Raw genomic sequence first — 16,098 nt, 5'->3', positions numbered from 1 at the left:
AAAATTTTTAGCTGGGCTCCATTTTCACACTGATATTAGTGCTTAGAGTCAATGGGAAGATGGATTGAGGTACAGACATGATGGTCCTGGAGGAAAACCTTTTGGAGGCTGCAAAGAAGACTGAGGCAGTGGTGCACCTTCCAGAACCATAAACTTTCAGCCACAGCTATGTTAGAATGACCCAGTCAAACTAAGGACCTAAATCCAATTGAGTAACATTAGTAAGATGCAACACTGTTTTGTTTACAGACTCACTTCTTCCAATCTGAAAAAGTTTGAGGTGTTTTGCAAAAAGGAATGGGGAGAAAAATGTAATCTCTAATATGTTGAAGAAACATCCAGTCTAAAATGTATGTGATTCACTGCATTAGTTTTGCACCTAATGCAGTGAAAGGTTAGCTCGACAAGGCATGGACTGAATACAATTCCACTGTCTATTTTGACTGAATCTAAAATCACTTTGTTTTGTTATGTTTGGCTGAATTAATGGTGAATAAAACAAAAATAACAAACTGAAATTAAAGTAGAAGGCCACAAGAAAAGAACACTCCAACTGCATACAGTCATTTCAAGGTGCACCAGGCTGCTTTCCTTGATTCAGAAGAAAAGCTAAATTTTAACTCCTCGGTAAATAATACATGAAAAATAAGTGGAAAGTTTTTTTTTTTTTTTATTAATACATAGGTTTTATAATTAAAACATAAAACTGATTTTGGGCGGTAATACCATATATGTCCACAAGAGGGTGACGCTAAAACAGAAACAGAAAGGAGAAAAGCTCTGCAATGTCACCGCACTACATGTTTGGCTTATTTAGGAGACTTTGTATGCGCGTGCTGTGAGGGGTCTGTGCTCTGTGGACTAGATCCTCCATTTCATGAAATCCACACAGTCACGTAGCGTCAAGATGGTTTCTTTTCCCAGTTTCTTTCTTTTTTTTTAATATAGTTTTCAGTTATGACTCCTCCTATTTAAATTTGCTCTGTCCAATCAGGGCATCTGAGCCTATTTTGGTGACAATTTCAAAAGCATCTAAACGTCTGACAGAGGCGCAAGTCTTAGCAGCTCGTCTTAAATATAAATGTATCTGTGAGGGTTCTTCAGCGGGGATCTGAGCGTTATTATTATAGATATTCAGTCGGATGACGATGTGAAAGCATCATCTGAGACCCGGACGAGGCATTTTTGGAAATGAAAGGAAACCTCGCTACGACTCGGCAATACCGTCGTCTTTGAGTGAAGATCTCACATGATGACTCCCGAATACAGTAAGAAACAGGCTCTCTCTATTGTGATGATTGTTTTGAAAACGAGCGGGAAGTGACGGTTAATGACATCATGTTGGCTTGTGATCGGTGCAGTTTTTTCTTTCTGTCAGCGTAGCCGGGTGGGTTTTTTTTCTCTCTTTCTCTCTTTTTTGTTTCGTTTGTTTTGTTTTCGCCTGTTTATAGTTTTTGACATTTAGCTATTTAGATGTAGAGTCACAATATTTTCTAATTTATTGACCAGGGATGCATGCATGTGCTGCAAAACTGTTTTGGTCATTTGAGGTGAAATCTGTTTGTTTTGTGTTCATCAGGCCCCAAGTAGACACACACACGGATGGTGTGTGTGTGTGTCTACACACACCATGTGTAGACACACATGGTAAAAAATTTTATTGTGGTATGGTGTTATGATGTTATTGCGTCTACAAGTTGGACATAAAGCCTATAAAAACCTACACAGTGTACACATTTGAAGCCCAAAAGTCTTGTGTGAATATTTTTGTGTTGTGTTATTTGGCTCGAATCACGCAAGTATAGCAATTTGAATGACTTTGTGTTCTGTCATTCAGGACATGAAAATCCTAAATGCTTAAAGTAGAAGGCAACTGGACATCCGCTGTTCTTGATGACGTCTTTCCTTCCATCCAAAAAAGATGAAAAGAAAGGTTCTCAGTCCTATATGTTCCACTGTTTAAAACAGTGTTTTACTAGTTCTTGGGTCCACAAAGGGAATGTTTTCCGTGCGGCTTGGTTTGAGAAGAGAGGTTTGGACAACTGTTGTCTCTCCAATCTTAAGAATGGTTTATGTGACGGTAGGAAACCCTTTCAGGTGTTTGCAAACCCCCAAAAAACAACAGTGTGATTAATTTTTAATTATGATAATTTTATTTATAATATAATTATGTTTATATGTGTGTGTGTGTGTGTGTGTGTGTGTGTGTGTGTGTGTGTGTGTGTGTGTGTGTGTGTGTGTGTGTGTGTGTGTGTGTGTGTGTGTGTGTGTGTGTGTGTGTGTGTCTACTTGGGGCCTGATGAAAACCTGAATCATTACGTCCTGCGTTTCTGCTGCTATGTAAGGGACACGTCTCTTTTCTTTTTGTTCAGCATTAAATCTGTTTTTATACCAGTTTGAAGAAAGATGTCTTTGAATCAGTTTATTTCAATTTACTGAGTTCAAATGAATGTATATACTGGCAAGTGCATCTCTTAAATTGAATATGTTTTTCAGATTCATCGAAGTAGCTATGCAAATAAATTATTTTTAGACAATGTAATAAAGGATTAGTAAGAAAAATACATGCCATAAAGCAAAAAGTATTTCAGTTAAATGAACCAGGAAGTTATCTCTGTAAAAACAAGCAAAAAATACATTAAGTAGGAAGCAGCTGAATTTGTCCATTTTAAAATACAGAGCAATTTTTATACCTATACTTTTCTTACTACATTGAAACATTTTTAAAAATCCTGAATAAATGACTAATGCGCTGTAAAACAAGGCGCCACCTTCTATATAAATTTAGATCCTCCAACAAACTACGACTATGTCCAAAACGATACTGTTGAGGATTATTTTTTTAAGTAACTTCTTGTTAAGGAACACCTGAGGTCGTGGAGGGGGTTTTAGGTCCAGAGGGGCCGCGCCCGAATGATATAAAAGGGAAAGTCGCTCGCAGGAAACTATAAACCACATTTTTCACATACTCATACCGTTAGCTAACACTCATTTGCAGATTTGAAAGTACTTTCAACTGTTGGTAGTGAAATACAGGTCATGATATTGTTTGCAAAGCAGACACTCTGCGACTTTACCACAAATAGATTGAAATTATGTAATGAGATAAACATGCAGGCTTTTTTATTTTCCAGCAAGAGTGATCTAATATCTTTTTATTATTATTTTTTATTTTTATTTTTTTATTTACTTTGTGTCCAGGTGGTAAGAGTGAAGCAACGCACTGGTCAAGGCGCTCCACGAGGCAGGGGCTGCCCCCATCTCGCGCGTCCGGAGGCTCACCGTGACTCACGACGCCGCCGCGGTCCCGCATTCTATACAACTCCGGAAAAAAAAATTGAGAAGCCACTGCACAGTTTTCTAAAAAAAAAAAAATCAGTATCTCTACATGTATGACAGCCGTTCCATTCCAAATTCAGTTGGATTTCAATCCAAAAGCAGTGTGAAAGACTGGTGGAAAGCATGCCAAGACGCATGAAAGCTGTGATTAATAAAAATCACGGTTGTTCCACCAAATGCTGATTTCTGAACTCTTCCTGAGTTAAAACATTAGTATTGTTGTTTCTAAATGAACATGAACTTGTTTTCTTTGCATTTGAGGTCTGGAAGAACTTCATCTTTTTCGTTTTTTTTTTTTTTTTTTTTTTTTTACCATTTCTCATTTTCTGCAAATAATTACTGGATTACGTTGTCAGGACTTCATAGAACAGAAGAACAATGTTCATTTTACTGAAGCGGGTAAAACCAGAGAACTGATAGTTTTGCAGTGGTCTCTTTTTTCCAGAGTTGTATAAGCGTGCTGATTCACAAGTGGGTTGACGTTAATGACCAAAAGGGAATCCTGGCACCTGGCCGCGACGGAGGAACAGCGGGTGGTGGAAGGTCAAGCAGCATCTGGAGAACACTACGGATCCCCAGTGGGCCAAGAAGATCACCGTTCTGGTCCGGTCGCAGGACTCCAAGAGGGTAAAGACGTCTGAAAAGCTGAAAACAGTATGTTTGATGCCTTGTAAGAGCGTTCCTGTTCCCGCACGAGTGATTTGGGGTTGATAAGGCTTGGACCATAACCGATAGGCGTCTTTATTTAGTGTGCATGGAGTTTTACTTTGATATAAATGCAGTAATTTTAAAAGAGAAACGGGGGAAAAAAATCTACCACTATTCTGTAAAGTTATTCACTTTAGCAGCGGTTTATTGCTGTTTCTCGCCGCACTTGACACATTATTTAAAATAGAAAAGCTCAACACTTTGAACCTATAAGGCTTTATTTCCCTTTGATGAACACGGTTATAAAAACAACGAGCACGGTTTGCGGTTTAGTCGAATAATAATGCAAAAAAAAAAAAAAGGAACCAGTAAAATCAATTTTAAAAATTGATAAAGTAACCATAAAAACCAAACAACACAAAAAACTCCAATTGTGGCCTCGGCTGCGTACTTTGTTGATTTTTATGTTTTTATGCTGTTGTTCCTGGCATATTTAAAAAGTAAAATACTGTTTGTTTGTTTGTTTTTACCAACTACATAAACGACACTGGATAAATACTCAAAGTGCATTACAAACGTTTTCCTAATTGTTATTGTAAGAATATTTTGACATTTCTATTTGTCATTCATTGTTAGGCACCTTTAACGTATCGAGAATGAGCGTCTCAAATGCACCAGCGAAAATCCACCTTTCATTTATAAAACAGTGAAGCATGAAACGATGTTAGAACTAGAGACTTCAGCGTTTGCTTACAGGAACGGAATAAGCAGAATTTCCAACAGTCCGACTCGTGCTTCGATACGCCGCATGCCGCTTCTTTGGTTAGTCACAATCATCAGTTTATTCCACTTTGACTGTCACACTTCAGATTTTGCTGACACACACTGACCAGGCCAAACCATACAAATGTGCATTAGAGCACGATCAGCAGAAATTATGACCACCCCGCCCGGCACACCTGCTTCCAGTACGAATGGCTGTGTCGACGTGGAGTCACCACCCAAGAGTCAAAGCCGTGTGCTCCTGTCACATTGCTTATTTCAATCATATGACTCTCGTTTGCTATTTTTGTTGGGTGCGAATTTTGATGCTTTGGCATTTGAGTGGGGAGAAAATCTGGGTGGCCTTGAGAAATTATGAAAGATTTATTTTAGTGGTTTCTTAATTATTGTTCATGTGCTTTCTGTTTTCAGTATGCACTGAGTGGCTTTTTTTTTTTTTTTTTGTACAATGGTGATTATTGAACTTTAGTGTTGTAGCCTACACTAGTTCTCTGTTCAGGATGGCTATTGTCTTCTGTGTCGTTTGGTCGTGACTGGTGCAGAGAAACGGGATTGTCAAGTCAGGTCTAAACTTGATGCTTGTAATTTTGAATGTGACTTATAACTGAATCGAGTAAAGGAGGTTCGTGATAGTTATTTGTTGACCATACGCTGTGGGATGAATGCTAAAACTAATTAGTTGTTCTTTGTAGGTCACAAATGCGGATTAAAAAAAAAAGTATTAACCTTAATTTGAAAAATAAATAATTCTATGCTACAACAAATGGCCGTCACAAATGAGCATCTATGTGTCAATCCTATTGAACTCATTTATTTTGGGAAATGTAACAATTTTGACCTTATGACGTGTACTTTGTGTTTAATGAAACTTGTGGCTCTGATCCTGGCTGGTTTCAGATGCAAGAAAAATCAGAAATTATTATTAAAACTTGAGGTAGAATATTTCTTTATCGTTGGTCGCCAAAGTACGAAACTCGCTCTAAGGGCCTGAATTAGCCCGTAGTCTAGTGGTCAGCTCATTATTTTACCCGACTTTTAAAGTGGCCAACATTGCAAAGACTAGAAACGATGGAGAGTAGCCTGCACCCCTTCATTATTCTGACGTTTTCTGGCTTCAAAGAAATTAAATAAGTTTAACGAACTGGACATTTAGTAAATCGAGTGGTATATTTTCTTTTATTTTCTTTCATTTATTAAATCAGGTAAAAACCCATTGACATTAAGATCTCATTTGCAAGAGCGACCCGGGCAGAAATCTGCTATTTATTTGTTGCATTACTTTTATGTACATATAAACAATTTACACGAGCCAAACTTGAACGTCAGCGGGTTTTTTTTTGTTTTGTTTTGTTTTACTTTGCTTTTTTTTTCCCTTAATGGAAACTTGGGAGATAATATAATTATCTTAATTCTGGAAGTTAAGATTATGTATACTAAAAAGGTACACCTCCGTAAATGGCTGCCATTTACTGGTGAACTATTCTAAAAAGCCCCATCTGCAGATTGTGACCAGCTAACGGATTCATATAAAGTCTAAATCTAAATGCATAATGTGATTCCACATTAAATGTTGCGCTAAAACATACTTTTAAAAAGTTTGAAAGAAAACTTTAAGTGGAGGCCCTCCGCTCTGCGGGAGCGGCTTCCCGCATCTCCTCGCCCAGTTTGATAATTTTACATTTTTTTAATAAACTAATTTCCGTAGTGCGCTATCGCTCAAAAGCCCAAACAGTGCACGGCGTTGCAATGCAGGGAATAAATATAATAAACAGCTAAGTCAGATCTAGAACTCAATTTCATTTCCATTAAACTGCGCCAGTCTCCTTTTTTCCTGAGGGATCACTAAGCAACAAAAAAAGCAAAACATTCTTCTTTGTTCATGATATGAATGACGCATGTTTCCCATGTATTTTCCACTGCATTACAATACCGTTTGTAAACGTAAACGTTTGATTTACAATCTAATTCCGTTTTTCTTCTCTCTTTAACTCTATTACAGACTTAAGAAAAGGTCAGTGAAGATCAGGACTTGGAGTTTGTTGTCAGAAACATTCTGACGTTTACACATGGATTCAAAAATATAAGTACAACTGTAAATGTGTGTTTTCCAAATTAAAGCAAACAAATCCTGCTGTGAATATACACAGCACTACAGATTCCTTATGAATACATCTTCTCTGACAACCTCTGAAAGCTTTGTCCATTTGCTCTGGGACCAGTAAGGCGAAGCAGAAGACTGGAAGTGAACCAATGACAGCTCAAGACAGTGTTCTTAATTTTCTGCTGTCTCCAGAGATTGTGGCTTTCAGTATGCGTCTGTTGCTATTGCAACAACGCCATAAACAAACGAGAAAAGAATCATCATCAGGTACGATTGTCACTTGATGGGTCCAAATATCCAACACATTCTCACTCCCAACTCGTCACATATTGACGTTTTTCAGGTACCCTCGGCGTCACATATTGACGCCAAGGGTACCCCCTTGGCGTCAATATGTGACTTGAAGGGTTCTCCCATTGAATGTTGTACGGTTCCCTGAGCGTCCGATATTTACGACTTAGGAACGAATAAGATGACGTATCTATTTTTTAAAAAACCTTTATTTACAATGTGTGTGCTAGTTTGAACAGGATATTAATAATATTTACTACATAAACGTTCATAAAACTTTAATTTGGTATTTTAAAATAACTCAGTAAAATATAAAACCGGAGGGTTTTTGTTGTGGTTGTTAAGTTGATTTAAAAGCTTTTTTTTTTTAACTTGATTTAAAATCCTTTATTTTAAATTTACCAACTTAATTTAAGAAAAAATAAGAATTATTTTCTTTTGTGATTTCATGCAAACAGTTCTGTGAACGTTTTAATATTTTTGATTGAAATAATAAAAATAAGTACGTATCCGGCAAAAACCCATGAAGAAGAAGACGCTGACGTCATCGCATGCGACGCTGTGAGTACAAACCTGAATCTGTCCAAAATGTTTCTGTACTATAAAACTAAAAAATAACTAGAGTGTTGCGTTATAAAGTTGATGATTGCAGTTTTAGGACTTAATGGCAGTCGGACTGTGCCGCGAGTGGTTGAAGACATTTAGACACGTTTGTAACATTTATAAAAGAAATTTACCGGAAGAACTGGGCGGGAAGCTAGCTACATTAGCCTCTTGGAGTCCATAAGCTTCAACTGAACCTGCACTTAATACATTTAATTAGCCATGCTAGAGTCACAGAATTCTTTATAGTCATGCTTGTTGTAAAATTTGAGGATCGATATAAACGCCAGTGACCCTAGGCTGTAATGATCCTTAAAAGTTTGTCTATGAGCCCCTGCCTGTTTGAAGCTAGGCCATTTACTTCCAATTAAAACGAACTTGGATCATTACAGGGAAAGATCTCTCTACCTGTCTATTTTGTTTATTGCTGTTGCAACTTATAAAGAGAAATCAAGAACTTCCGAAATCTGAACATTTCTTTTTTTTATGTCAACAGGTTCTTCTTTGATCTCATCACCTCACGTATATTTCTGCTCTTTTATATAGCACCCACAAAAGGCACTTTTAAGAGCCACATCTGTTTTATCTGTTCATCATCTTTGTGTCCTTAACTTGTCTATTCTTAACTTGTCAACAGTACTGTCTGTCTGTCTGTCCGTCCGTCTGTCTGTCCTTCACCATGAGTGTCTCAAACATATCTGATCCATTAATGGTCCTAGATGCTGAGATACAACAGCAAAATATAAATCTCGAGCTTCAACAACTTGATGACTTGCTTGTTGAGCTTAAGAAAGATGAAGATCAAGTACCTATGCAGATACCTGAACCAACAGTAAGGTGGAGAAAAAGGAATAAAGATGGTAACAAACTTTATAAAAGGGCAAGATCAACAAGAAATCAATTACCTAAGAGTAAGTACTTCTTTCAAAACATGATCACTGACACATGTAGACTATTTTTACACATATTAGTAAATTAATGCTAATTGATACTTTGGCAAAATATATTTCTTCTAACAAGTAATTAATTCTGTTTGCTTTTACATCCAGAGAAGTGGATGTAAAACATTTATCTGTTAAAGGCTTGATATCTTTCCCCAACACAAAATTGTTTTTAATTATACGGTAAGAGTATGTTGACTAGAAATTACTCAATAACAAAGAACAGGTTAGTTATATAACAAAAATGAGGAGTTTTACTGTTTTGACACACAGTACAATGTGGTTGCAACAGAGTGAGTGCTTTTCCAGCAGTTGATGTACATGTATTTAGTCATAGCAGCCCCCCAGCACTTGTATTAATTTTGAAGTTTTTTTTTTTATTTTCTTTGATGTGGATCATCGGTCAACTCAATCATTTTGATCACCATAGTCACCTTGATTACTTTAGTCACCGTGAAAACTTTCTGCTTTCACCGGGGACGACTAAGTGTTGATAGTGCCAAGCACTTTTGACAGTTCATTCAAGTCATTGAATGTTCATTGATACAGTGATTCTGCCAGCTTTTATTGGACCTGCCCTCATTTAGCTACGGCAGCCCATGAGGTACATAACACACAAAAAACTTTACAAAGTGCAAATACAGTTAAACAAAATACAAACCACCAGTGCTCATCAAAATAGAGAAATATTATTAAACAGTCTGCAACATCCTTTAAATAATTTACAAAAAATAGCCTACAAATTTGGATAATTTAGGCAACATAATTTAAATGGTTCACTATCCATTAACCATACCTTATTACAAAAGGTTACAAACAAATGTGTCTTTCCTCCACTTGTCTGACAATCTAAATTACTTTCTTAATTTTAGTTAATAGTTTCTACTACAAATTTGAATCTTGAGATATGGGAATTTAAGACAGTTATTAAATTGGAATTGGACATCCAAATGTGGATTTAAGTAAGATGTTAGATATACTCCTTACTTTATATTTGTTTAATTCATTATTATAGCATCCCACATTGAGAAGACCAGATGTCCCTGTCATCCCTCTAACATTCAGTGTGAGGCTGCCTTTGCTCCAGAGACTGTTGGTATGTCAGTAGTACATCTTATTTTATTTTTTTCTATATAATAAGCTTCTATGTGCTATACTTTTGTAACATCTAAAAAATGTTTTTATTTTTTAAAAGAGTCTTTTCTACAAGAACTCCAGAGCTCGCTGAATGATGCTGCAGGTCAACCACTAGTGCCAAAAGTTCCTCTGGCTTCCACTAACTGGAGCACAAGAAAAAGCATATTTTCAGAGAGTTGGAAAGCAGAAAGACCCCGCCTGGTTAACACCATAGCAGCTCAGCACAGTGTGTCAGCCCCTTTTTGCCAACAATGTGGAAAAAATCCATCTGCACTTCGGTGTCGTGATTGCCTACCACAACCCTTCTTTTGTGAAAAATGTGATGTGATGATGCACACCAGACATGTCTTCCACAACAGAGAAACCATCATAGCTGGGTTCTTCCAGCCATTACCTCCAACTACCTATGTTTTAAATACAACTCTTTGCAATGATGGTAAGCTTTTTATTTGTACTGTTTAAACACTCTTCAGAGTGTTTTTCTTACTGTTAACTTTTGACTGTATTTTGAATGTTCTGTTTTTTTGTTCATCTGGTTCTACATATCTTATATGCAGATTATGTGAATTCATATTTTAAACATGTCAATCTCTTTAGCACGATTCGTACCTGTGGAGATCCCAGTTAGAATTTGTGATTGTCCATCAGAGTGTTTGAGGATCAAACCAGGAAAGGCAGTCACTGTGGTCACAATCAATGGTATGAATAACTTCATTTTTTTCATGAATCAAAACCAAAATATAATTAAAAACCAATGTTAGCAAAATGTAATTATTTAGTAATTTTTTTGCAGACCATAAGAAATTGTTTGTGACACAATGTCAACCTGACATTACAATAACCAAGTATTACAACTTTTACATTTTTTTTGGTGTTTTAGGTCGTTATGATCTCAGCATGCCAGAGCTGGGTTGTGAGGGATGTGAGGCTAGTTGGACATGTGGAGTACATGACCTAAATTTAACTGATTACTGGCCAGCTACCCTTCACTTTTCCACTCTATATGCAACTGATGTGCTTTTTACATTTGAAGAAATGAAGATGGCAGCACCAGGTCTCTCCTGTCAAGCATTTCTAAAAATGTTGGACCAACGAACCGTCCGCTTTGGCCGTGTGAGTACTTTAACGTACATATCCCAGATGGTCTGTCTGACTCCATTTTTTATGTTCTTCAACATTTTGATGTCACTGGTTACATACACTTGAATCAATATCACCTCATTCATTCAGCATTCAGATCATCGGAAGTCCTGGTAACATCAAAATTGATTGAATGAGTTGTTTTTAGCAAAGGACACACCTAGAACTTGAAGAACACCTATCCTTGATGCCTTGGATTTGGTCACCTATGTCCTTGTGTAATTTTTCTTTTTAAATTTGTCTCTCATCTTAAATCAGACAGGAAAGATCTCGGCTGACAGCTTCCTGAAAAGTTTTTTCGAGTGGGAAGCTGTAAGACATGAGTTAGATAAAATGTTAAGGAAGGATCCCTTCAAATGTCAAGCTTGTACCCCAGATATGCTTGCACTTTCAGTGGATGGAAACCGCAAGCATTACCGTTTCAAGAATGCATCAGGGTATTGTATAATGTGTGCAATATAACAATTCTTTGTATAAGTTAGTGATGTTCACTACCTGTGGACCATAACACCTATATAGTGTTTTTATTCCTTTTTTTTTCCCAGATCGGAGGAACAGGCTATATTTAAGGACCTTTTCATAGCCAAGGATGAAGATGTAGTAAAATTTGTGGACTATATACACAAATCAACCAAACATGTAAGACTGCAGATTATAACTTTATAATGACAGTAACCTTATACCTTGTAATGACAGCATGTCTGATTTAATTTTATGCATTCTAGATTTCTGGAAGAGGTGTTTGTGGTGGGCAATGGTCAGCAGCCAGGGAGATGTCTCACAGATCCAGCAGCAAGCTGGACGAGGAGGGATTGGAGCTAGCAGTGTGTAGACATGGGGTCCTACTTTGTGCCCTGAACATGTATAGGGGTGAGATATTTGCATACCCCTTGTACCTGCAGCAAAGGTTGGCCAACAGACAGATCACATTTTTTTGCATGGATGTAACATGCAAGTACTGGCCATATCTTCAAAAAGTATCTAAAAGCTGTCCTGAGCTCCAACACCTGCTTCAAATGAAGCCATTTCTCTCAGTGTTCCATGCCAAAGCCCATGACTTCAAATGTGAGGTAAGGAACACTGAATAGCCATTGAATAACCTTGCATAAATGCATGAACATCTTTGACTGTTGAAATTGTTTGTGTTTGCATGCTTTTATTTAGGTTAAATGGAGTGGAGCATATCAAGAGGGTGCTGGTTTGACTCTAGGGGAAGAAGTTGAACAGTGCAATGCATTTCTTTCAAGGATCGCTGTTACGACAAAACATATGTCAAAAGCTGGTGAGAAGACCAAAGATTGGTTTCCTGAAATTATAAGTAACTATGATAACTGAAAACTCTACTATTGTGGGCTTCTTTCTGTTTACAGGACGGACAGATATGCTGACCCTTATGGCCATGCGCTGGAACCAGCAAAAACATGACAACTTGGCCACCTCACTAACTCATCGATACCAGAAGGTAGTGAAATTTTTGATTTTTGTTCATTCCTATAATTGCTGTGCTCTGATTTTTTTTTTTTTACTTGAAATTGTCAATGCAGGCCACAAAAGCTCTTCAAAAACAGCATCACAATCTGGTGTCCTTAAAAACTGAGCTTTCAGTGACTGAGATGCAACTTGATGACTGGGTCAATGATATTAAGAAGTGGGCAGAAGGTGAGCTTTTACAGATTAAAAATTAGAGTACATTCCAAAAGTACTTATATGTAACTGCATCTCTGTTATTTATCATCATCAGCAACATCTACAACAACTGATCCAGACTCGTTGGCAGGCAGAATCGAGGTTCTGGCTGCAAGCATCAAAAGGCGATCTCAACGTCTTTACAAAGACACAGACGGAAACAAAGCTCGTGCCAAGGCTCGTCGCAAAATACAACATGAGAAAAACATTTTAGCATTGGCTTTGGAAGAATACAACAAGACTGTTGCAGGCACAGAAGCACTGTCTTTGGAAGACATCCTGTCCGGCGACACAACATTACCATGGCAGCAATCACACAGTGGTATGTAAACATACACTAATATGTTTTATACTGTCATCATACCTGACAGATAATGTCAGTACATACTCCAGGTGTAAACCTAAACTCAATTACAAATTCAAACTGAGTTGATTTGTCTTTTTCATGAATGTATTTCAGACTCTGTAAGTCTTTCCACAAAAAGAAGGGCATTCGATGGCCTCATGAAAGTAAAGAGACTGGAAGAGGAAAAGAGCATCCTTGTAGGAGAGATGGACCATCATTGGAAATCTCTATTATCCCAAGAAGACACTCTGAAGGACCTTTCCCACCTGTCATCGAGAGGCAAATTTCAAAGTATGTGTTTAAGAGATGTATAAACATATTAATAGTTAAAGCATCTAAAAAAATTTATTAATTGTTATTTTTACTTATGTTCAACTTTAAAGGTTCGTCCTGTGCCCTAACCGATGAAGGTCTAAGAGGTCTCCATAGCATCATCCTTAGAGAGCTGCAGCACTTAAAACAGATGAAGCTGCAGGCAAGAGAATATTATCTACAGACTTTGTCTGGAGCAGAGAGTGTTAGCTTTGACGATACTTCTGATGATGACTTTGATAGTGACTCAGAAGCTTCTGATAATAGTTTGTAATCATTTCTGCATGTACAGCTGACAAAGACCTGCACTGGTGTGACAGTGTTCAGCTCCTTCTGATTGACTGATATGTCACATGTAAGGTTTGTTTGCTTATAAATCACCAAAACATACCATCCACTTTGTTGTTATGCTTTCATGTTTACAAATTGGTATTGTTTCATTTTGTTTATCCTTTTTCTTTATAAATAGTTAATATGTTTGTGCCTTTTTATTTTCTACAAAGGCTTAATAGAGCTGTGATTACATAGGCTGGCATGTCATTCTTTTTTTTTTCACTTTTGTTTCTGAGTGTCTACTGTATTTACATGTAATAGTAAAAGTGATTTTTCTGTATGTAATTGTTTTATTTCCTATTTTAACTATAAATGGAGTAATAACTTTTGTGTTTCTGTTTAGCAGTTTAAAAAATGACTACAAGACTACACTTAGCAGTCCCAGTGATTCTGTACCATCATAACAGAAACATATTTCTGGATGTTCTAATTTTCTTTTCTTTTTTTATGAACATGTGCAGCTCTGAGTTATTTCTGAAGTCAATGAAAAAACAAAGTGTATAGTGGTTTAACGATTTCTTGTCTTTGGTGACATCGGCGCTGTTCCAATTTTTCTGACAATTTCTGTATTAAAAAGAAAAATGAGTAACAAAGTTTTAATACTTGTCAGTGATAATTTAGTACTCATGGTTCTGATTTTTAATGAAATGCATTTACACAAAAATGGTCAAGCATGATTTAATAAACTAAAATGGATCTACCTTTGTGGACACTTTACTAAGTAGGATATCGGATGAATTTATTATTACTGAATAAATACATTTATTACTGGCATTATTAAAAGCCAGTAATGGAGCACATTAAAATGTTTGTAAAAAAAACTGATTTTAAGAAATTTGTTTTTCAGCTTTTATGTACTTTTTGAGAACATTTTAAAATTAGTTATAATTGCATAGATTATTTTAAAGACATACATACAAATAAAATGTATAAAACTAAGGCCATGTGATAATATAAGTTGATTTGTAACAGATGCGAGAACCTCCATTATAATTGTTCTCATAAAAGCGAGCCAATACAGTTCTGCTGGATGTTCCTCTTGTGTTGCGGTGCAACTCAGAAGATAAAGCACACTTCATGCCAGGTGTTGATTATAAAACTCCAATAAGTTATTTTCTGATCCTCCATCTTAAAAAGAAAAAACAAATGAAGAAGGGACAGAAGGTTTAAAATGTTCATTTGGAGCAGATACATTTTTTGTAGTGCGTCAGACAATGATGGCTTTTAACCATTCCATACCATACCAATTTTATTTATGAAACATTTTAAAACAACCACAGCTGATACAAAGTGCTGTACATTAAATACAATATAACAATAAAAAAAATAAAAACTTAAAGTTTAAAAACAAGAACGTACAATTAAAAACTAGATCGTGCTTGATTTGAAAGCCAAGTAGAATAGATGGGTTTAAGACGAGCTTTAAAAGTGGACAGTGAAGGGGCCTCTCTGTCCTGCAAAGGCAAGTCGTTCCATAACTTAGGACCCATGACAGAGAAAGCCCTGCCCCCTCTAAGCTTCCTCCTAGATATTGGTACCTCCAAGAGCAGCTGATCTGCTGACCTGAGTGACCGATAGTGTATTTAGGGGTGAAGAAGCTCTGAGAGGTAAGCCGGGGGAAGATTATGCAGTGATTTTGAAGCAAACATTAGAATTTTTAAATGAATCCTACAATATAGAGGCAGGCAATGAAGTGAGGCCGGGACAGGAGTCACATGCTCCCTTTTTCGAGTTCCTGTCAAAAGTCGTGCAGCAGCATCCTAACCAGCTTCAGTTGTGAGAGCACCTAGACACTCAAAGAGATGTTTATAGAATGTACATCCTTCTGCTTCATGGGCAAATAAATCTGACAATCATCCCATGTATCCTAAGGATAGAACCCAGAGGCAGTAAATAGAGAGAAAAGCAGAGGGCCCAAAATTGAGCCCTGCGGAACACCATAAGGCATTGAAACATCAGATGATTCAGAGTCACTAAGTGCATTTTATTTCAATGCTGTAGTCGCCAAGCTGAATTTTTTTTTTCTGTACAATAAGAATATTTTTGAGATCGGGTAACATTTCAAAAAGGTTCATTTACAAAATGAAGTAATCAGAAGTCGATAAGACCTGATGCCGCACACACTGGGTCCACAGCAGGAGAAAATGATGGCAGAAGCGCATCAACTGCGCAAGATGCTCCAAAGCGCCTGCTCCAGAGATCACAAATTATACTCTTACAGATATTTTTCTTATATTGATTGATAGTGATGTTTTTAGACTACCATTTGATGTGTGATTAGTTTGATTAGTTTTCGCTCTGCACTTCCCACGATCTATGATTTAATTTCTTTCCTTCTTCAACAAAGACTGGTGACTAATCCTCTATCTATGAAACACATAACATAGCTTCACACACTACTGCAAGTGTAGAGGAAATCAATCGGTTGTAGAGTTAAT

General features: G+C 36.9%; 2 protein-coding genes across 2 annotated transcripts in view; both read left to right on the top strand.

Annotated features, from left to right (window-relative positions):
• The first annotated feature begins 823 nt into the window (after window positions 1–823).
• The window catches only part of cdkn2c (cyclin-dependent kinase inhibitor 2C (p18, inhibits CDK4)), a 28,752-nt gene continuing 13,477 nt past the window's right edge, over window positions 824–16,098 (top strand). The window contains exons 1-2 of the mRNA XM_081606421.1: window positions 824–1,268; window positions 3,202–3,966. The gene's annotated coding sequence lies outside the window, so the exon portion shown is untranslated. The remainder of the gene's footprint in view (window positions 1,269–3,201; window positions 3,967–16,098) is intronic.
• LOC145551461 (uncharacterized) lies at window positions 9,701–14,253 on the top strand. Its single transcript, XM_081606420.1, has 13 exons — window positions 9,701–9,802; window positions 9,902–10,279; window positions 10,441–10,542; window positions 10,724–10,956; window positions 11,242–11,420; window positions 11,529–11,622; window positions 11,709–12,053; window positions 12,148–12,265; window positions 12,354–12,445; window positions 12,528–12,642; window positions 12,725–12,991; window positions 13,130–13,306; window positions 13,399–14,253. The coding sequence occupies exons 2-13, from the start codon at window positions 10,171–10,173 to the stop codon at window positions 13,599–13,601; spliced, it is 2,034 nt and encodes a 677-aa protein (XP_081462546.1). The 5' UTR covers window positions 9,701–9,802; window positions 9,902–10,170; the 3' UTR covers window positions 13,602–14,253.

Source organism: Poecilia reticulata, chromosome 4 (assembly GCF_904066995.2).
Source record: "Poecilia reticulata chromosome 4, P_reticulata-male-v2, whole genome shotgun sequence".
NCBI lineage: Eukaryota > Metazoa > Chordata > Actinopteri > Cyprinodontiformes > Poeciliidae > Poecilia > Poecilia reticulata.
This window is presented reverse-complemented; position numbering and strand designations above follow the sequence as displayed.

Excerpts from the sequence above, each read along its gene's own strand:
- LOC145551461 (XM_081606420.1), top strand. The coding sequence starts at position 10,171 with ATGATGCACACCAGACATGTCTTCCACAACAGAGAAACCATCATAGCT. Across the intron at positions 12,054-12,147 it reads CCCATGACTTCAAATGTGAG|GTTAAATGGAGTGGAGCATA; the intron begins GTAAGGAACACT and ends GCTTTTATTTAG. Across the intron at positions 12,446-12,527 it reads TAACTCATCGATACCAGAAG|GCCACAAAAGCTCTTCAAAA; the intron begins GTAGTGAAATTT and ends TTGTCAATGCAG.